This window comes from Puma concolor, chromosome A2 (genome assembly GCF_028749965.1).
Source record: "Puma concolor isolate L17-30 chromosome A2, mPumCon1.1.hap2, whole genome shotgun sequence".
In the NCBI taxonomy this organism is placed as follows: domain Eukaryota; kingdom Metazoa; phylum Chordata; class Mammalia; order Carnivora; family Felidae; genus Puma; species Puma concolor.
Window position 1 is genome coordinate 100,605,244 of NC_141668.1, and position 22,089 is coordinate 100,627,332.

The 22,089-nt window shown below is 44.2% G+C and overlaps 1 protein-coding gene across 1 annotated transcript in view; it reads left to right on the top strand.

Annotated features, from left to right (window-relative positions):
* The window catches only part of VOPP1 (VOPP1 WW domain binding protein), a 110,813-nt gene extending 89,332 nt beyond the window's left edge, over window positions 1-21,481 (top strand). The window contains exon 5 of the mRNA XM_086697060.1: window positions 18,857-21,481. Within this exon, the coding sequence (XP_086553186.1) occupies window positions 18,857-19,047 (191 nt within the window). The 3' untranslated portion in view covers window positions 19,048-21,481. The remainder of the gene's footprint in view (window positions 1-18,856) is intronic.
* Window positions 21,482-22,089: the final 608 nt, after the last annotated feature.

Here is a 22,089-nt window from a genome sequence, read left to right on the forward strand (position 1 = left end):
TCGGCGGTGTTAACGCGATCTGAGTTTTCTTGAAAGATGGTTTGATTTAATACTGGTTAATGTGACTAATACTGATTTAAAAAGATAGAAGATGCAGCATTCCATCCAGTATTCCACTGGGAGATACATTTTTCTTCCTTTCCAGCAGTGCATTTATGGTGAATTTGTTGATGGTTTCCTGACTGTTCTAATGTCTCAATCTTGTACCAAATCTATGTCTCAATCTTGTACCAAATCTCTCAACCTGCAGTGACTCTAGTGGTCTGACTGAATAACCCCAACTGCAGGAAAATGGAAATAGTGGGGAGTGTGTTTTGACAGTTTAATAACCTTCCAAACCAGGGCTGAGACACAAACAGAGCTGCTTCAGTTCTGGGGCAGCCTGTTTTAGAGCCAGGGGAATAAGCATAAGTGTTCAATGTGACGGTGCTTCGGGTATGTGGAGACGGTGATGAGACAGCCCTGCAGTCATCTGTCGCGATCTCTGACCTCTGCAGCTCTAAGGTGTTCATGGTTTATTTTCCAAAGAAACACTGGGTGAAGAGACCCAGGTGGGTCGGGGGTGGGAGGGACCCTGTGCTTCCCAGGGACTCTCAGCCATTCCCCTCCACTGTGTTGCTCTCGGGCACCCCCTTCAGGATAAAATTAGTTTAGGAATTTATGTTTTTGGTGAACGAAAGTAACTGGAAATCTTTAAGTTATTTGTTTTAAAAGTCACAAATGCCTGTGTACTGATACTGATATACTTTTCACAGCTACCAGGGTTCTCCTTACCAGTTCGTCCCAATGGCAGAAGGTGACTAGCTGACCAGATATTTAGGGTTGATGGAGAGGGGGGGTTTGAGATCGGTTTCATCTAGTGAAGCCCAAGAATTATTGCCTCACAGCATTGAGTTCCTCCTTGATACTTTTTTCCCAGAAAGTTCCATGTGTCTGTCTGATTTTCTGCCTGTGTGTCTCACTCTTTCTGCCATTGTTACTCTGATAATTCTTTCGAACTCTGATGCCACCTTTTTTTTCTATGACAACTCAATTGCTATTTCTTACCATTTGCATTACTCAGTTCATGTAAAGTAGATACATCTAGAGTGTTCCCCCATATAAAAATGGGAGTTTAATTTTTTTCCTGCCATTTGAAAATGTGAGGTTTTTGTTCCCTCCATAAAAGCATTTACTATCTTTAGCTACTATAGATAGATAACACACTTCACACAGAGTGCAATTCAAAAGGAAAGGCATTTTTTATAGCCTGTCCTGTTGGTAGGCAGCTCATGTTGTTACTTTAATAATGACAGCATTCCCATCTATAATCTTTGATCACCCGGGACAGAAACTTCTAGCACAGTTAAGTCTCCTGCTTCTTATTCTGCACTCTGGCAATGACAGACAGAAGACAGAGTCTGAGCACCCAGTCCACGTTCGTAAAAACTGCTCCTACCTCCGGGAGGATGACACAAGTCTGAAGTGTGTTCCTTACATGGTTCCAGCATGCAGAGCTGGTCAGACAGACTGTCCCCACCCCCTTTGCTTGCAGTTAAGGTCCTTAGCTTACCTTTCAGGTCTGCTTCTTCACCTGTCCAGGTCACCTCCCCGGTCTGTCATCGTGAACTTTTCTCCCTAAATTCTTTGAAATGACTTTAGTCATTTCAGAGTTGAAGTAAGGACGCACTTGGGTCAAACTAGACAGAGGGCAGAGAGGTGGCAGAGAGGTCCCCAAATGATGGTGTGTACCCACAGTTTCCTTCTGTCACCTGCCAAATGTGTTTTTAGCACAGGTGCCGTGTGTTAAGTGCTGTGCTTAGCCTCAGTGCCATACAGTGGATATTAAACAGATGACCCCTGCCTCTGGGCTCCTGAAGGACAGTGAGATGGTGTGATGGCAGCAGGAACTCCTGACCTCTGCTCTAGTAGAAAAACGTGGAAGCTATAGATCCCACAGTTAAAAATGATGAAGTTTGAAATTCTTTCTCTCTTATTTTACACATTTGGGTCGTCTGTGGAACTTCAGCCAAAATCCAACATGCATGACCTGCCTTTTACCTTTTCAGTTGACCTTTTATAAACTTTTAGTATCCTCTAATACATTTTCTATTTTTTTTTAGACTTTTAATGTCTCAGGGAGGTACTTTCAAATGATGTGAGATATTGTTTTTCTGTCTGCTGTTTGTTGTAAATTGATATTTTAACCCTTACATCTCGGTGGAGGAAAAGCTGGTGGGAAGGTAGGCTGGCTACTCATTTGAGACCCTTGAAGGTAATCGTTATTCCTGAAAACAAAATGAGCTTAGCACTGGGTTTGTGGCCGACAGGGATGTTTTATTAGCTCCAAAAAGGAAGAGAGAAAATCCTATGACGTGACTGACAGAATCCTATAGGTCATTGGGTTCGAGCCCGCCTTCCAGCTGATGAGCCAGTTCTCTGTGCTCTGTTCCCCACCCCCAAACTGGCCTCCCATTTGTCACCAGACACTGCAGTGAAAGAAAGTCAGCTCCAGTGTTACTTTTGCCGTCCGTGGGTGACTCTGCCCAGCATTTTTGTTTGTGAGGCTTCTCCAAACCGGGGAAGCACATGATAAGGCGGGAAGAGGAAATAGCATGTCTGTCCCAGGTTCGGTTGATAACGACTGGCAGAGGGGTAGACAGCAGGGACAAAAGGAATGCCACTATTGAGTTTGATGGTTTATTATACATGTTTGTAGTGTTTACTCTTGGGATTAAGAGTAACATGTCTGCATTCTAAATCCGCATCAAAGATGGTAATAAACTTTTTTCAAAGACAAGAGAAACATGGAGGAGTTATAAAAGCAAACTATGATGGCAGTAGAAGACTACCTACAATATATATTACAGTGACTCTAAATGTGTTAAAGTATCATCAGGTTGTGTTAGAAACCCAACTTCTTACTGCTTTAAAGAGAGACGAAGAACGTAACAGAAAAGGAATAGGAATTCCTTAGGGGGTGTTTAGCAGAGAAGTAGAATGATCAAAGGTGATTTGACAGCAGCGGTGGCCTGGGCGAGGGTGGTGGCAAAGAGCGGCGTGGGGTCCTTCTGGGCTTAGAGCTCACAGGACCTACGGAAGAGTTCAGGTGAAGGGAGGGACCTAATCTCTTTATGACTCCGATTTCTCTTCTGAGACGGAGAATAATAATATGTTATGAAGATCAACAGGTACTTCTAAAGTGTCTAGTTCTTGCTACTCAAAGCTGGGGCTGGTGGCATAAGTGCCTCCCTAGGAGCTTGTTAGGAGTGCGGACTCTCTCGTGGTCCCCCAGACGACCTGCTGCGTCAGCATCTGCATTTTAACAAGATCCCCAGTGAGTAGAATAGGACCGCACAGGGGAGTACTAGGTGTTGGATAAGGAACAAAATGCGGGGGCCAGTGATGGCAATAAGTAATCTCATAGAAGCTAAGCGTCAAAATCTGTGGACGAACCATTGAGATCCACAGGACCGGAGTAGAATTTAGTCCATGTGTCTGCTGGGCTGATGTGACGGCCGTTGTTCTTTTTCTGCCTTGTGTTCTAGGATTTGCTCTGTGGAATACCACTTACCACTGAATTCTTAGCAGTTACTTTGGCTTCTGTTTCAAAACATTGTCAGAAGTGAGCAAAACTACTTTCTTCCCTCAACTTCTGATTTATACAACCAGGAAAGAAAAAGTCAAGACTTTTGGTGGAAGGGTTTTTTTTTTTTTTTTTTTTTTTCCTACTTAACCTTGCTCACAAAGCTTGGTGACACATTGGGGCCCCAGTGTTCACGTGTGTCTCAGCTGTGTTTCAACTGCATCATCTCTATAAAACCCTGACGGGTCAGGATGAAATTATTAGGTACCTAATACAGATATTCCTTTTAACTCCTTCCCCCTGCTCCCAAAGAAGCAGTAGATTAAGCCCCCCCTGTTTTCTTTGTGATGGGTAATACATCCAAGTCAGTTCTTCTTCTGGTTCCCTTCTTTCAGCTTACCGATATTTTTTTTTTTTTTTTTTTAATTTTTTTTTTTTTTCTACGTTTATTTATTTTTGGGACAGAGAGAGACATAGCATGAACGGGGGAGGGGCAGAGAGAGAGGGAGACACAGAATCGGAAACAGGCTCCAGGCTCTGAGCTATCAGCCCAGAGCCCGACGCGGGGCTCGAACTCACGGACCGCGAGATCGTGACCTGGCTGAAGTCGGACGCTTAACCGACTGCGCCACCCAGGCGCCCCTAGCTTACCGATATTTTTTACCAGCTATTTATCTTTGAAGACATAATCCATGATTTTCTGAATATATACACATATATAAAGGAAGACTTTTTCACACTATTAAGATAATTGTGTATTGTGAAGACATAACTTGAGTTATATGTATTGAATAACTTCAAGTGTGTGAAACAAACACTTAGAAATGAGAGGAAAGAATGTGGAGTGCCCTTGCATTACTATTGACTTGACCGAAGTATAAAAGTTAATGGAGCACTTAAAAGAATTTATTGACTTGTACACCACAAAGAAAATCAGGGTAGGTTTACAAAAGCAGAAGTCACATACCTCAGGGTCTGGGCTAGGATGCTCTCGGGTTCATTTCTGTCTTCATGCCTCTCTATCAGATCTTGGGAATGTGACTCAGTTTCCCTAAGCTTCAAGCTCCTGACTGTGAGGCTGAGATCGTAAGAGACCTTCTTAGGGTGATTGTGTATGAGTTGATCCGTAGACTCTGCTTAGCTCCGGGCCTGAGGCAACGCTCCCTAAGTGACAGTAATTGCTTCTCCTACTGTTTCTAAACCTTGTAGTTTTAAGAAATCTATAAATGAGCAAATAAGTCATCTGCTCCCACTTGGGAATAAAAGAATACCCCCTATGTCATTAGCTGAGCAATGAAGGAGAGAAGTGAGGGAGGACCCCGAGGGCCTGGTCTTCACCCCACCACATCCCAAGCCTCCGCACCCAATCTTCCCAACTCAGCAAGGGGCTAGTCTGTTCTGCCAGTTGCTCAGGCTGAAAGCCATCATGACAGTTTCTCCTGTCTGCCCCTCTCCTGCTGCCTCCTTTTATCCAGATTACCATAGGAGCCTCCTCACTAGCCTTCTTGCTTCCCCCTTCCCCAGCTTTGGTCTGTTTCCAACAAAGCAAACGGTCAAAGAGAGGTCCCGGCTTCTACTCACAACTCTCCAGAGGCCACCCCCCCACTCCCCTGTTCACAGTCAGAGGCCCTTACCGTAGCCAATGAGGCTCCTCTCTGTCTCTTACGTCTCCCCCTCCTGCTACTCTTCCGTTCCCACATACCTCTCCTGCTCCTGTCCTCCCGGCTCATTCCACTCCCACCACACACTGGCCTTTGCTTTACCTCAGACCTACCGGGCTGTGATGTTGGTGTCTTTTGCACTGTGATTTCTTCTGCCTAAAAGACTCTGTGTCCATCTAAACCCACCCCGCCATGTATACGTGGTGTGCTTCCCATCACCCTCCCCCACTGCACTCATGGTATGCTCCTTCATAACCCTCACCCCAGGTTCACATGGTGTGCTCCCCCATCCTCCTCCTTCTAGGTACACATGGCTGCTCCCCAATCACCTGCCCCCCACCCCCCCCGGCACGTACCTGTGGTGTACTCCTCATCACCTACTGCCCCCAGCTACACATGGCTGCTCCCTCATCACCCTCCCGCACCATTTACACATCGTATACTCCCCCACATACATCTCCTCCATCACCCTCACCCCAGGTGCAAGTGGACCCGTGTGGCTCCACTTAGGTACAGATTTTTTTTCGATACATAAAGTACAGTACTGTAAACGTATATTCTCTTCCTTATGACATTCTTCTAACCTTTTCTCCAGCTTACTTTATTGTAAGAATGCAGTATACAATACATATAACATACAAAATATGTGTTAATTGACGGGCTTTGTTGTCATTGAGGCTTCTAGTCAACAGTAGGCTATTACTAGTTAAGTTCCGAGGGAGTCAAAAGTTATGCACGGATTTTAACTGCACAGGCAGTCGGTGCTCATCACCTTGGTGTTGTTCGAGGGTCAACTGTATTTTGGAATTTTTAAGTCTCTTGAAGGCTTGTCACTTACAGGGAAGAGTTGGAGGGTAAATTACAGTTCACCTGGTCAGTTTCAGTCTCACCTCAGTGGCAGCTACCGGTCCTCAACTCAGGCCCCTTGAAAGGCCGCTGGGCACATATTCCTTGGGGAGCTTTCACATAGCAAGCAGGAGCAGGGTGGGCAAAGGGACCCTGTCCTCCAAATATAGGTACTGTGCACTCTGATGGTGTTTGCTGCTACTGACTAAAGAGGCAGGCAGCCCCTGTCACACCTCCCCACGCTGTTGCAAGTGTCTCCCTGCTCTGGCTGAGGTGGCCTCCAGGGCACTTATGTGGCCACTGCCCTTCTCCCCATCCCTTCCTTTTTCACTTTTTCCCCTTTAAGAGCTAGACAGTAAAGACCAGGATGTTCCAAACCAACTGCATACACCAGAAAAGTTAGAAAGAGAGCGTGCATCCCAGGGAAAAGCTCAGAAATGACCTGAGAAGTCCATAAGTTTATACTTCAGGCTTATTCTCAGCACAGAGACAGCCTACAACAATTAACTTTATAAAATAAAAATAAAAATATTAGCAAAACAACAGTAAACTGTCGGGAAGGAGAGGAGGATGTTATTTCCATAGTTACCACATTATTAGATTCAAATGTCTGATGTTCAACAACAACAAAAATCACAAATCATACAAAGAAACAGGAAAGTATGGTCCATTCAAGGCAAAAATTAAATAAAGAGACTGTTCCTGAAAAATATCTAATGGTACATCTGCTAGACAAGTCTTTAAAATACATGTCTTAAAGGTGCTCAACAAAAACAAATAGCTCAAAGAACTACAGGAATATGTGGAGAAGGTCAAGAAAACAATGTATAAAAAAATGGAAATATCATTAAAGCAATAACCTAAAAAGATAACAACAAAGAATTCTGGAGCGAAAAGGTACAATAAGTGAAATGAGAAATTTACCACATGGATTCAAATACAGATCTGAACAAGCAGAAGGAACAATCAGGGAACTGAAGACAGGACAATGGACTTGATCAAGTCTGAGGGACAGAAAGAACAAAGATTGAAGAAAAGTGGACAGAGCCTAAGAGTCTTGTAGGGCACCATCAACCAGACCAACATATGCATTGTAGAAGTGTCAGAAATAGAAGAGAGAGAAAAAGGAGCACAGAGAATATTTGAAGAAATAATGTTTGAAAACTTCCAAAAGTTTATGAAAAACATGAATATAAACATCCAAGAAGCTGAACAAACTCCAAGTAAGAGGAACTTAGAGAGCCACACCAAGGCACATTATGATCAACCTTTCAAAAGCCAGAGACCAAGAGAGAATATTGAAAGCAACAAGAGAGAAGTGAATCATCACATACAGTGGATCCTCAATAAGACTGTAAGCATATTTCTATTTTTTTTAATGTGAGTTTTTTTTTAATTTACATCCAAGTTAGCATATAGTGCAACAATGATTTCAGGAGTTGATTCCTTAATGCCCCTTATCTATTTATCCCATCCCCCCTCCCACAACTCCTCCAGTAACCCTCTGTTTTCCATATTTAAGAGTCTCTTATATTTTGTCCCCCTCCCTGTTTTTATATTATTTTTGGTTCTCTTCCCTTGTGTTCATCTGTTCTGTGTCTTAATATCCTCATGTGAGTGAAAGCATATGATATTTGTCTTTCTCTGACTAATTTCACTTAGCTTACTACCCTCTAGTTCCATCCATATAATTGCAGATGGCAAGATTTCATTCTTTTTGATTGCTGAGTAATACTCCAGTGTGTGTGTGTGTGTGTGTGTGTGTGTGTGTGTGTGTGTGTGTGTATACCATATCTTCTTTATCCATTCATCCATCGATGGACATTTGGGCTCTTTCCATACTTTGGCTATTGTTGATAGTGCTCATAAGCAGATTTCTTATCAGAAACTATAGAGGCCAGAAGGCAATGAACTAATATATTCCAAGTGCTAAAAGAAAAAAATCTGTCAACCAAGAACCCTGTATCTGGGCAAAACTTTCCTTCAGAAGTGAGGAAGAAACTGGGGTTCCTGGGTGGCTCACTCAGGTAAGCGTCCGACTTCGGCTCAGGTCATGATCTCACGGCTCGTGAGTTTGAGCCCCACGTCAGGCTCTGTGCTGACAGCTCAGAGCCTGGAGCCCACTTCAGATTCTGTGTCTCCCCCTCTCTGCCCCTCCCTCACTCACCTCTGTCTCTGTATCCTTCAAAAATAAATAAACATTAAAAAATTAAAATAAAAAAAAAAGTGAGGAAGAAACTAAGACTTTGCCAAATAAACAAAAGCTGAAGGCGTTTGCAGCCAGCAGACTTGCCCTGCCAGAAATGCTCAAGGGAATCTTGCGAGGTGAAATGAAAACACACTAGAGAGTAACTCAAAGTCATATGGAGAAATAAACATCTCAGAAAAGGTAAATGCCTTGGCAATTATAAAAAGTATTATTGTAACTATTGTTTATAATGCACTTTTTGTTTTCTACACTGTTTAAGAGACTAATAAATTTAAAGAAAAAATGATTAGTAGTGTAAAAACTAACATTAATGTAACATCAGTTTGTAACTTAAAATCTTGTTTTCTATATAATTTAAGAGATAAATGCAATTATGGAAAGAGCCTAAATGTCCATCAACTGATGAATGTATAAAGAAATTGTCGGGGCGCCTGGGTGGCGCAGTCGGTTAAGCGTCCGACTTCAGCCAGGTCACGATCTCGCGGTCCGTGAGTTCGAGCCCCGCATCAGGCTCTGGGCTGATGGCTCGGAGCCTGGAGCCTGTTTCCGATTCTGTGTCTCCCTCTCTCTCTGCCCCTCCCCCGTTCACGCTCTGTCTCTCTCTGTCCCAAAAATAAATAAAAACGTTGAAAAAAAAAATTAAAAAAAAAAAAAAAAAGAAATTGTCTATATACACAATGGAATACTACGTGGCAATGAGAAAGAATGAAATGTGGCCTTTTGTAGCAATGTGGATGGAACTGGAGAGTGCTATGCTAAGTGAAATAAGTCATATAGAGAAAGACAGATACCATATGTTTTCACTCCTATGTGGATCCTGAGAAACTTAACAGAAGTCTATGGGGGAGGGGAAGAAAAAAAAGAGGTTAGAGAGGGAGGGAGTCAAAGCATAAGAGAATCTTAAAAACTGAGAACAAACTGAGAGTTGATGGGGGGGGTGGGAGGGAGGGGAGGGTGGGTGATGGGTATTGAGGAGGGCAGCTTTTGAGATGAGCACTGGGTGTTGTATGGAAACCAATTTGACAATAAATTTCATATTTAAAAAAAAGAGATAAATGCATTTAAAATAAATAATTATTTATATTTTAGGGTACATCACATATGAAGATGTAATTTTGTGACATCAGCCATTGAAAGGGAAGGGACAGAATTGTAAAGGAGCAGAATTTGTGTATGTTATTGAAATTAAGCTGGTATAAATTCAAATCACAGTGTTTAAAATTTTTTAAAGTTTTTTTGTGTGTGTGTGTGAGAGAGGGACAGAGTGAGAGCAGGAGAGGGGTAGAAAGAGAGGGAGACACAGAATCTGAAGCAGGCTCCAGGCTCTGAGCTGTCAGCACAGAGCCTCATGCGGGGCTTGAGCTCATAAACCATGAGATCATGACCTGAGCTGAAGTCAGATGCTCAGTCGACTGAGCCACCCTGGCGCCCCCAAATTACAGTGTTTTAACATTAGAGTGTTTCATATAATCTCCATAGTAACCACAAAGAAATAGCTATACAATATACACAAAAGGAAATGAGAAAGGAATTAAGCATTTCACTACAAAAAATCAACTGAAAACAAAAAAGATGGTAATGTAAGAAATGAGGGACAGAAAAACTATAAGGCATATAGGAAACAAATAGCATGAACAGAAGTCTTTCCTTATCAGTGAATACTTTAAATACAAATGAATTAAACCCTTCAATCAAAAGAGATTGGAAGAATGGATAAAAACACATGATCCAACTTATATGCTGTCTACCAGAGACTTTTTTCAGGTCCAGTGACACAAACAGGTTGAAAATGAAAGGAAGAAAATGTATTCCATGCAAACAGTACCTAAAAGAGAGCAGGGGTGGCTATATTAATATCATGCAAAATAAAGTTAAATAAAAAAAGTCCTAAGAGACAAAAGATATTCTATATTAAGAAAAAATTCAATACAGCAAAAACTGACAGAATTGAAGGGAGAAATAGCCAGTTGTACTATAATAGTTGGAGAATAACGGATAGAAAAATCAGAAGATAAGGAAATAGAGGACTTGAACAAAATAAATGAACTAGATCTAGCAGACATACAGAATACTCTACCCAACAACAGAATACACAGTCATACACACGAAACATTTTCCAGGGTGGACTGCATGTTAGGCAGCAAATGAAGTCTCAATAGATTAACAAAATATATATCATACAAAGTATTTTTTCTGACCACGACATGATGAAGTTAGAAATTGCTAACCAAAGGAAAAATGGAATATTCACAAAATTGTGAAATTAAACAACACATTTTTAAACAACCAGTGGATCAAAGAAGAAATCACAAGGGAAGTTATAAAATACTTAGAGACAAATGAAAATAAAAACAAAACATAGCAAAACTTATGAGTCCGCAAAAGTGATGCTAAAGGGAAGAGAAACTTTATAGCTATACACAGATTAAAAAGCGAGAAAGACTTCAGCAACCTAAATTTATAACTTACAGAACTAGACAAAGAAGAACAGACTAAACACAAAACTAGCAGAAAAAAAGGAAATGATAAAAATAACAGCTAAATGAAATAAGGAAGAAAAATAAAAGGACAAATAAATAAAAAAATGGTTCTTCAAAAAGATCAATAGAATTGACAAACCTTTAGCTAGATGGACTAAGAAAAAAGAGAAGGCATAAATTACTAAAATCAGATGAAAGTGTAGGAGTGCCTGTGTGGCTTGGCCAATTAAGTGTGCAACTCTTGATCTCAGATCTTAATCTCAGGTCCTGAGTTCAAACCCCTCACTGGGCTCCGTGCTGAGCATGAAGACTACTTAAAGGAAGGGAGGGAGGGAGGAAAGAAATGAAAGTAGGGACATTTCTACCTTCTATAGACATTAAAGGATTATAAGAGAATGCCATGAACGTTGTACACCAAAAAAAAAAAAAAAAAGGATTAGCTTGGTAAAAAGAACATATTTCCAGAAACACACAACCTACCAAGACTAAATCACAAACAAATAGCAAATTTGAATAGGCCTATAATTATGAAGGAAATTGAGTCAGTAATCAGAAAATTCCCAACAAAGTAAAGCCCTGAACCTGGTGATTTCACTTGTGATTTTTACCAAAAATTTAAGGAAAAACCAGTAACAGTCTCTCTCAAACTTTCCCAAAAATTGGAGAGGAAGCAACTCTTCCTAACTCATTCTGTGAGGCCAGCATTAATAACCCTGACACCAAAGCCAGACAAAGACACTACAAGAAAAAATTACAGGTGATTATTGTCCCCAGTAGACATTGATGAAAAAACCCATGACAAAATACAAGCAGACAGAATTCAGCAGTATTTTTAAATGACCAAATGGGACTTACTCCTGGATTGCAAAGATTATTCAACAAATAAAAAATCAGTCAGTATAATACACCACATCAACAGAATGAAGGGGAAAAAAAATACATGATTATCTCAATTGATGCAGAAAAAGCATTTGATGAAATTCACCATTTTATGATAAAATACACTCAACAAACAGGGAATAGAAAGAAATAACCTCAGGGTGCCTGGGTGGCTCAGTCAGTTAAGCATCTGACTTCGGCTCAAGTCATGATCTCACAGTTCGTGAGTTCGAGCCCTGTGTCAGGCTCTGTGCTGACAGCTCAGAGCCTGGAGCCCGCTTCGGATTCTGTGTCTCCCTATGTCTCTGCCCCTCTCTCCCTCTCAGAAATAAATAAACATTAAAAAAATTTTTTTTAAAGAAGGAAACTACCTCATCAAAACAATAGAAAAAAATCAAGGAAACCAAGAGCCAGTTTTTTGAAAAGATAAAATTGGTAAACCCTCAGCCAGATTCATCAAGAAAAAAAGAGAAAGGACCCAAATAAATAAAATCAGAAATAAAGGAGAAGTAACAACTGACATTACAGAAATACAAAGGATTATAAGAGAATACTACAAAAAATCATATGCCAACAAATTGGACAACCTGGAAGAAATGAATAAATTCCTGGAAACATATAATCTTCCAAAACTGAGTCACAAAGAAATAGAAAATCTGAACAGACCAATTACTAATAATGAATTTGAATTATCAATCAAAAAAACTCCCAACAAATAAAAGCTTAGGACCCGATGGACTCACAGGTGAATTCTACCAAACATTTAAAGAAGACTTAATACCTATCCTCAAACTATTCCAAAAAATGGAAGAGGAAGGAGAGCTTACAAATACATTCTACAGGGCGAGCATTACCCCAATACCAAAACCAAAGACACCACACACAAAAAAATAATAATAAAATAATAATAAAGAAAAGAAAACTGCAGATGATATGATCTCATATGCAGAAAATTCAAAAGATTTGGGTCTGGGTGACTCAGTTGGTCAAGCATCTGACTCTTGATTACTGCTCAGCTCATGGGATCGAGCCCCAGGTTGGGCTCCATGCTGAGTGTGGAGCCTGCTGGAGATTCTCTCTCTCTCTCTCTCTCTCTCTCTCTCTCTCTCCCTCCCCCTCCCTCTGCCCCACTTCCCCACTCACACACTCTCTTTCTCTCTAAAATAAAAAAAAAAAAGAAAATTCTAAAGATTTGACAAAAAAAAACTTCTAGGTATAATAAATGAATTCATCAAAGGATCAGGAAACAAGTCAACACAAAAATCAGTTAAATTTCTATACATAAGCAATGAATGATCTGACAAGGAAATTAAAAAAAAAATTCCATTTACAGTAGCAGTAAAACATAAAATAATTGAAAGTTTAACCAAGGAGGTGAAAGACTTGTACAGTGGAAACTACAAACATTGCTGCAGGAAATTTTAAAAGACATACATAAATGGAAACTGATCCCACGTGCATGGATTGGAAGACTTAATATTGTTTAAATGTCAGTACTACCCAAAGCATTCTACAGAGTCTGTGCAAACCCTTTCAAAATCCCAATGACGTTTTTTACAGAAATAGAAAAAGCCATCAACCTCAGAGGACCCTGATTAGCCAAAATATGCTTTGGGTTCCAGAGTTATGTGCCACAGAATCATGAGTACATTTTGGGGAATGTTTCTGAAATCACCTCTCTCAAGTCTGTGGACACATACCTGTTCTTGCCTGGCCTTCTCTCTCTGGTTTTCACACATACAGTGAGGTGTTCCTTTTGCCCCTTATGCAGATGAGTCAGAACTGAGTCCGTCTCCTCAGTTTCTCTTCTCCATGGGAGCCTGAATGGCCAACCAAGTCAGTGTCTTGTCAGGACTCACTCTTTTAGCCAAAAGAGCAGAGATCTAGCAAATGTCTGCTGGCGTCGCTACCCGGCCAGGAGTCTTTAGCGGCTCAGTGAGGGTCTATCCTCTGTTCCTGCTGCCCTTCCACCTCCACCACACTCTTTCCAGCATGTTCCATCCATGTGTTTGTCAAGTGTTTTCACCCAAGCGTTCATATTCCTGACGAATACATAATTTATCCACCTTCTATCTGTTCTATTTCTTTAATATTCCAAGTGCCTCTCCAACTCCAATATTTCAGTCCCGTCCTAATTCCCAGCAATATCCAGGAGCTATTACTGTTAACATAAAAAATGCCAATTAAATTGGACACACTTGGGCGCCTGGGTGACTCAGTCGGTTAAGCATCTGACTTCGCTTAGGTCACCATCTCACAGTTCGTGGTTCGAGCCCTGCATCGGGCTCTGTGCTGGCTGCTCAGAACCTGGAGCCTGCTTTGGATTCTGTGTCTCCGTCTCTCTCTGCCCCTCCCCCGCTCATGCTCTGACTTTCAAAAGTGAATAAACATTGAAAAAGGTTTTTTTTTTTAAATAAATAAATACATAGGACACACTTGCCAGTGCTTCTTATTATCCTCCAGGGTGAGTGGCCCTGATGCACAGATACACAGCCCGATGCAGCCCCATGGCCTGTGACAGGGAATTCAGGTCATCATTGAATGCCTCTGTCCTCAGGAGTGATGGGCAGGGTTGGTGCAGGCTTGTGGAGCTGGGATAGCCTTTTCTTCCTATCATATCAGAAATAAGTGTTTCTTAGGAAACTGCCAAGTGTGCCTAGTACAGCAGAGCGGGGACAAAGTCCAGAGCTACGGCACCAGTCATCCCTCTTCAGCCGTTCATCTCACACATTTACGGAAAATCACATGCCAAGTGCCATTCTGGGCTCTGAGGGTTCCAAGATGAATGAGCCTATCCTCATGTGCAGGAGGCTCAGAAAATTACACTGCTCTGGAGGCAAAGAAGACAGGGTACCTAATCCAGCCAGAAAGGGAGGGGCAGGCGGTGAGATGGAGCTTCCTGGAGTTGGTGATTCTGGTCTGAGACTTGAAAGACAAGTGGGATTTAGCCACACAAGAGGCTAGGATCGGGGTGGTGTGGAGACGGAGGAGTGTTCTGCATGTGGGACAGCCAGGAGATGCTCTCTGGTGAGGGTCAGGGAAGAGGTGAGCAGGATACAAGCAACCAGACTCTTGTTAGGAAGGGAAGAATAAGGCAGGGCGGTAAGAAACAAGACTGAGGTAGGTAAGAACCTGATTATGGAGCGTCTGTTATCCCTCATAAGAGAACTTAGCTTATAGTCCCGTGAGTGAACTGGGGAATATGGCGACCTCGACCAAGAGCGGGAACAAATATAGGAAGTCTGAGTCATAGTGGAAAGGTTGAACTGCGTGCCTCCTCTTTAGGCAGGTTTGAGAGACCTGCCTAAACCTTGAGGAGATGGGTGTAGGAAGTCAGGATATGGGCTCTGATTAAACTGAGAATGCTGGCAGGAGCCCTGGAACTCGTGAGGGCTACCTCCAAGTGCGGGTAATTACAAAGACACGTGGAAGCTGTTGGGAATTGGGACAGCCTGGGGCTGGTAAGCTTTCCACGTCTCGTGGGTCACATGGTCTTCCTGAGGCTATCTCCCCCTCTCCCTGCATGTTCACTCCAGTCTCTGCTGCCAGCCAGATTCTTCTGCATCTCAAGTAAAGATTGGCCCAGCTCAGTTGACTTGTGACAGGATCACTGTTAAGAAGGCTTGGCCGCCAGACCATCCTTCGGCATAGGTGGGATGGTTCAACTTAGGATGAGCTGCTGTCAACTGATGTCTTTAAGATATTCTTACTCACCTTTGCTGAATCTAGAGTCCCTTCTCAAATCGTGCGGAGACTCTCAATGAGGGAAGAGATGATGGCATTAAAGAATGCAGTGACCTCAGTTCTCTGGAGACAAGACGATGTGCCAGGGATCAGAGTGCAGCCCAGGTGGGAAGCCTGTGTCATGACAGTTCTTAGTCAAGCCCTTGATTTGGAGGATGGAGACCACAATGTAAGCCCGTTAGGTCACTAGTCTTCTCTGGTTTTCCCATCCCTCTTTAGCCTGAACTTCCAACCCCCGTTCATCACCCTCTTGTGAGAGACACTTGTCCCAGTGGAAAGAGACTAGGCTTTCCAGTACACTCTTGTGTTCAATCCTGGTGCTTCCAAATATCAGCTGTGGGGCTTTGGCAAGTTACTTCATCTTCCTGAGCCTCCGTGTCCTCAAGAATATGTATAAAATTCTATCAGATCCCGTTTCTGTCCCCTTACTGTCCCCCTACCATACCCATATAACATGTATGCATACCCATGTGTACATACATGTAATACAAATGTAATAGACATTGGCATTGCAGATGCTCAATGCTTGAAACAGGAGGGGCAGCTGTGAGGCTGACATTGTCTAACTCACCTCTCTGAATCCTCTCCTCTCCGACTAGCATAGAAACAGTCTTCCTGTAACTCCAGCTTCTTCACAGAATTCTCTGTCTCTGACTGCACCATCTGCCATGAGCCTTCAGTCCCGAAGGGCTATTTCTCTTCTCCCGTGTCCCACCTGCATAGGGTGAAGAGATGGTACCTGGCTTCCACCCTTGTTTGTAAAGTCCCTTTCACATTGAACTCCATGCCAGTGGGCTCTGTCACTCCTTCTCACTATTTTGCTACCATCTGTGGCCATCTCTTCTCTGAGGATTTGGGAATCTCTGCTCAAATAACCTAGCACCAGGTTCACTGCATATAGAGGTTTGCTGCTGGGAGCACCCCACTTCTTCCCACGCAACCATGGGTCCCCCTGTGCTCCTTCTCATAGCTGCTGCCTGTACAGGTCTGTTTGCACATTCAACAGAACAAACCCGTGCCCTCTTGTGCACCAGGCTCTTTGCTAGGCAGTGGGCTGCAAATGTTGAACCAGACCTATGAGGTCCCTGCCTTCACTGAGCTTATATTCTTCCTGGAAATCCTTTCTCTTTCCTGTAAATGTGTCCCTACACCCTTCAAACAACTGCAAGCATTTCCCATCCTTAAAAATACGTCTTTCTTCTTCCTGCTTCCCTGTTAGCTACCACCCACCCCCTCCTCTAGTCGTCTCCTTCCGTCCCCTGAACAGCCTTTTCCCCACTGCAGTTCGTGCCTGTCACTGTGCTAAAACTACCTATTGATGAGAATTCCCAAATACCAACCATATCCACTGAAAATTTGCAGTTCTTATTTTGACCTCTGTGAGGCATTATTGGAAAGTACCAGTCACTTCTTCCTTAAGGATTCTCCTTTCCCTTTGCTGCCATGATCCAACCCCTGCTTCACTGGGTGACACCTTTTCTCCCCAGTCTCCTTTGCGTCCTTCTCCTCCACCTTCCATGCTTTGTGTTCTGTTCTGTCTTGAACGTTGGTCTTTGCTATGGTTCTCTTCTCAGCCATCTTTTCTCTCTCCCTGCACTCTTTCTGGGCGGTGGTAACCAAATCTATGTTTTTATTCCCACTTTTACACAGGAGTCTGGAAGCTGCCTCAGCTCCAGCAGGCCCAGCATGAAGCTTTCATTGGCCTTACCCTTCCCCTGCACCCTCTCTTTCCCCTGCACCCTCTCCTTCTCTGCACCCTCTCCCCTGCACCTTTCCCCTGCACCCTTCTCTTTCCCATGAATGCTCTCTTTCCCCTACACCCTCTCCTTGCCCTGAACCCTCTCTCCTACACCCTCTCTTTCCCCTGCACCCTCTCCCCTGTACCCCCCTCCTTCTCCTGTACCTCTCATTCCCCTGAGCCCTCTCTTTCTCCTATAGCCTCCCATTCTCTCCTCCTCTCCTGCTCTCATAGTCAAAGACTTTCATCTGGTCTTTTCCAAACCAAAACAGTTGCTTGGCTTTTTAAAATCTTTAAGTAACTTTTTATTTGCATAAAATATACAGGGGTCCAGAGATAAAGAGGTCATAATCTCTATCCTTGGGAAACTCTTGGTCATGGCTGGTCACGGGCTTGTAAACAAATGCATCCCAAGCATGTGGGAGATGTACCGATAGAAGCAGGTGCTGTCTGTTGGGCCATCCAGGTGTGAGATAAGGTGGCAGTTGATGAAGGTGGCATTTGTGACTTATTGCTCTCCTGCTGACACCCTGGGCATCCTCCCAGTAATCTGACCTTTATTCAATTAAACTGTGGCAAGACAGATTTGTGGGGGATGGGGAAAGGTGGAGGGTGGGGGTTGCCCTACCCAATCAATATGCATACAGGATGACTTCACTGACACTCCCAGTATCTTTATGGCTTAAATGAGGCCTAACTCAAATAGACCTGAGTCTACCCACAAAATTAGCCTAGCCCAGGACATACCCAAAGCTCACATTTTTTTCTCTATTTATATATTCAGTATTCTGTAGTGTTATCAACATGATCAGCATAAGCATATCTAAAAAATAGACTCTACAACAGCAGCTCAAATATTTCTGCCCATTAAAATGAGAGTTCGGCTAGATCTGGGACAGGGTGGCCAGCTTGTTCCCTCTTGTCTCCTTCTTCGCTCCCCACAATACCGTGTCCTGCATCCAAGCCTGCATCCCGTAGCCTTGCCCTTGGAGAGCTTCTCTTCCGGCAATGCCAAAGACAAATAGATTCCGTAGATGCATCCACCCGCCCCTCCGGCTTCTGCTCCCATAGGTTGCCTCCCTGTCCATGAACTTGGGCTCACCCGGATGACAGGTAATCGCCACCCTGATAAAATGTTAACCCAGCAGAAGGGAATGGAGACCACGCTTCAGAATGTACCTCAGCAAACTGGGTTCTCAAGGGGTTTGTGGAGCTGCCAGCGATAATTCTAGCCAGGAGTCAGGAGACCACGGTCCTCCTGCGGTAGATAGTTGCAAGCTGGCCTACTTTACTTGCCTGGCTTTCTTGACTCTAAAGTGTGCACGGGGTGGTCTGTGGATAAGTTTTCAGCACATGCCTCCCCAGCTCTGTGCAGGGCTTCCTTGGTTTATCACTCAGGCTCTGGTTTAGCGACACTGGAGGCCCACCCACCCCCAACATGCCTGATCCCGTTACCATCTGTCCCGTCGCATAGCCAGCCTGGTGAGTCTATGTGTGCCCTTTCATCCGTCTGCACCCTGGGACAGCAGGAGTGCCATGAGGCCAGGGACTCGCGCGGGGCTCGTGCTTGTCACCTATCCCCATATCTGGGCATGCTAGCCCTCCATACGTGGCAGCCGAGTGAACTGTTGGCGTGGTGGTTCTCCATGGCCCCTTCAGCCTGGCCGTGCCCTGGCCATGATGGGCAGTGGGTTTTTTTTCTGCTGTCTCACATCCGCTCATCTGTCTTTTCAGGGGCCCAGCAGCCGGGGCTGCCATATTACACGGACCCTGGAGGACCAGGGATGAATCCTGCCGGGAATGCTATGGCGATGGCTTTCCAGGCCCAACCCAACTCACCCCAGGGAAGCACAGCCTACCCACCGCCCCCTTCTTACTGCAATACGCCCCCGCCCCCATATGAACAGGTGGTGAAGGCCAAGTAGCAGGGTCACCTGCCTGTGCGACCTCACAGGGGAACAGGGGGGGCACTGTCACTCCACCTCTCTGTCCCCATCAATGTTTGCTTCCAGGAATTGTCTTCTGAGCCACTAAGGGCAAATTCCTCTTTGATACCTTCAAATCAAGCACAGCCCCCTTTCAAGTGTTCCATGGAGGACCGATATTTGAATTCACCCTGTGTCTCCTCTGTTACTTCTGTTTCTGATGTAATCCAAGCTCTGGCAGAGTGTGGACAGTCCCCGAGGGTTGACACCTTAGATCCTCGGGGAAGAGACTAAGGAGGATGAGGCAAGGCAGGGCTGGTGTGTGCAGGAGAACACAAGTGAGCACACGGAAGGGACCGCTGCTAGCCTTGACAGCTTCCTCCCAGGCACGCAGCAGGCAGCTCGTGGAAACGAGGCCCCACAGGCTCCACTCTTTGAGCCCCTCATCCTGTGGGCCTTCCTCTTCAAGAAGCCGTTAGACTTGTGGTGTAGAAGAAACTTCTTAGCACTTTCTATCTCCGTTTACTTCCTAAGAATGAGGGAGGCCGCCCTTCTGCACAGCCAGGGCTAGAAGAGCTCTCTTCCTCAAGATGACAGGATCCAGAATCCGGCCAAGTTGGATGTCTACACTTACCTGAAAATGACTAAGTAAAGTTACTTAAGTTTATGAGGAATTTCTCTCTGCCTCAAACTGGGACATTGCATTTTATGAGCTCTTGGTCTGACTTGGCAGAAATAAAATGTTTCCCCGTTTTTTAGTGAGCTTGCGGACACTCCTGTAGAGAGAGTCCTGTCCTTTGAGGTCAGACTCAAGAGTGTCTTTTCGGACTGGGAGCCACCCTCTGGCTTTGTCATGACCAGAGGTCTCCACACCCTTCCCCGAGGCAGCCCCGGCAGTGGGCTGTGATGGACATTTGCAAAGCAGAGAGGCACATCTGGCTGGGAAGTCACATCAACCCCTGGGAGAGAGGAATCCCAGCAGGGTCTGGCCGGAGGTTTTGAGCCTGGGGCAGCAGGCCCCTGCAGTGGTTTGTTTGATCTCAGCAGAAGTGTGTGTCTGACAAGGGGAAAGCTTGCTGGAAAAAAAAGAGGAATGCAAAATCCCAGGACTGCAGGAAGATCTCTTCAAAAAGTACAGAATAGATCTCACTGACAACTAAATCAACATTAGAATAGAAGATGTGGTTGGAAATGCAAATCCTGGCTAAGAAACAGATCTCACCCTGGGATCCAACAGTAGCCCTAGTCACCGGGATGCAGGGAGGTCCTGTTCCTCTGCAGTTAGTGATGCTGACAGTGCGTTTAAACCCAGATTGAGATCTGACCGGTTGTGTATAGGAAGGCAGAGCAGCCTAGCCAAGGTGGGTAGATCCCTGTGTGTGTTTAGTAGTGGGATAGGGTGGGGGGCAGGGGCTTATTTTTGTAATGAGCTAATTGGAGCCTCTTGCGAAATTGTTACGCATTGAACTTGAGCAATTTTGTTACTCATTGAACTTGAGCATGGGAACATCCCGCTGCAGTGGATGCTGAGTCCCCCAGACCAGGAGTCCCTTTCCTACTGGGATCTCTGTATCAGGGGAGGGCGTGAAATCGGGATGGGGCCGCAGTGACGGCTCTGACTTACCTTCCCTCTAAAGATGGAGAGTCTGCCAGCCTCCCAGGGAATTCCACAGGAAACGCTTGGAGCCACACGAACACCGTTGGAAACACAGTTTATAAACACAGATGCTGCTGCTGGTGTCTTTCAGCCACCCTCCTGTGACCTCTGAACTCCTGTCCCGGACTGCAGTTCCTCCCCACACTGGAGTCCTGGATTCAAGTGAGACAACAAAGCACAACGTTGCCGTTTACAACCAAGGACAACCACAGGGGTCCAGAAGGTTCCTCTTCCTCCAGCTCATTCGTTTTGCACTTTTAGTTTGAATTTCTCCCTTCCCTTTTTTTTTTTTTTTTTTTAAATAAGCACAGTAAGAGATGCCCCTGGAATTGGATCCGGGTGCAGTTGAATAGGCACCCAAATATCCATGACTTAATTTTGTTTATCTTTTTTGATAGCAAATGATCTCAGAGACTGGATGATTTAGGTAGTGCTCAACCACTTTGTATTTTGTGTTTGTGAAGAAAAATTTCGTTTTCCCTTGAACCTGGATGAGAACCCTGCTACAGTGAACACCCATACTGTGTGTAGAAATTCCACATGTGGTGACATTTCCTGGCCATTCTCATTTCCTCTGTGCCGTCAGTGGACTGTGTCCCCCTCCCGGAGTGAGTCCAGCTCCTGGCGTGTTGATGTCTTAGAGAGTCAGTGGTTAGGAGTAAACCGGGAGCCAATCTGTGCTTGTGTTCTCTCTGCAACATTTGGCTTCTTTCGCTTTTCTGTTCTCTTTTGATAGGGTCCTGTTTCCTATGTATGCAAAATAAAAAATAAATTTGGGCACGTGCTTTGATTGTTTTTCTGGGAAGGGGAAAAGCAGGTGGAGATGATGTTTCTAATGAAGAAGGGCGTACAGAAGGCCCTGCTTCAGCCCGGTGAGGGTGGAGCGGAGTGGGGTGGGTGACCCACTCAACCTCAGGAGCCCCAGAAATTAGATGCTGTCAAAGAACATTTCAGGAAGGTTTGGTGCACCAACATATTTGAAAAATCTAAGGAAAAAATTATCTGAAGTGGAAAGGCAGAAGCATTAATGAGCTAAACTCACAGGTGATACCAAGGTTAGTTATCCAAAGGGCCTGGATCTGCTTTCCATAGGTAGCTGATTTTAACGATGCTGCTCTGTGGGGTCAGAAACTGTATTTCTGTCACAGATCTATGGAAGGATATAGTTGCTACGGGCAGGCTGCATTTTAGATGAATCATTAATTGAGCTGATGTTTATAAAGAAGCATTTTGTCTGAAAACAGTACAGGAAATAAGCCAAAAGAAGTCACGCAGCTTGCTCATGGTGAAGTCTAGGCTAATTTACACACCTAACCTGGATACCTCATCAGGTCGTCAAACTTCCCCCAGTAAACTGGAAGCAGCCTTATTTCCAAGTCAAAGGT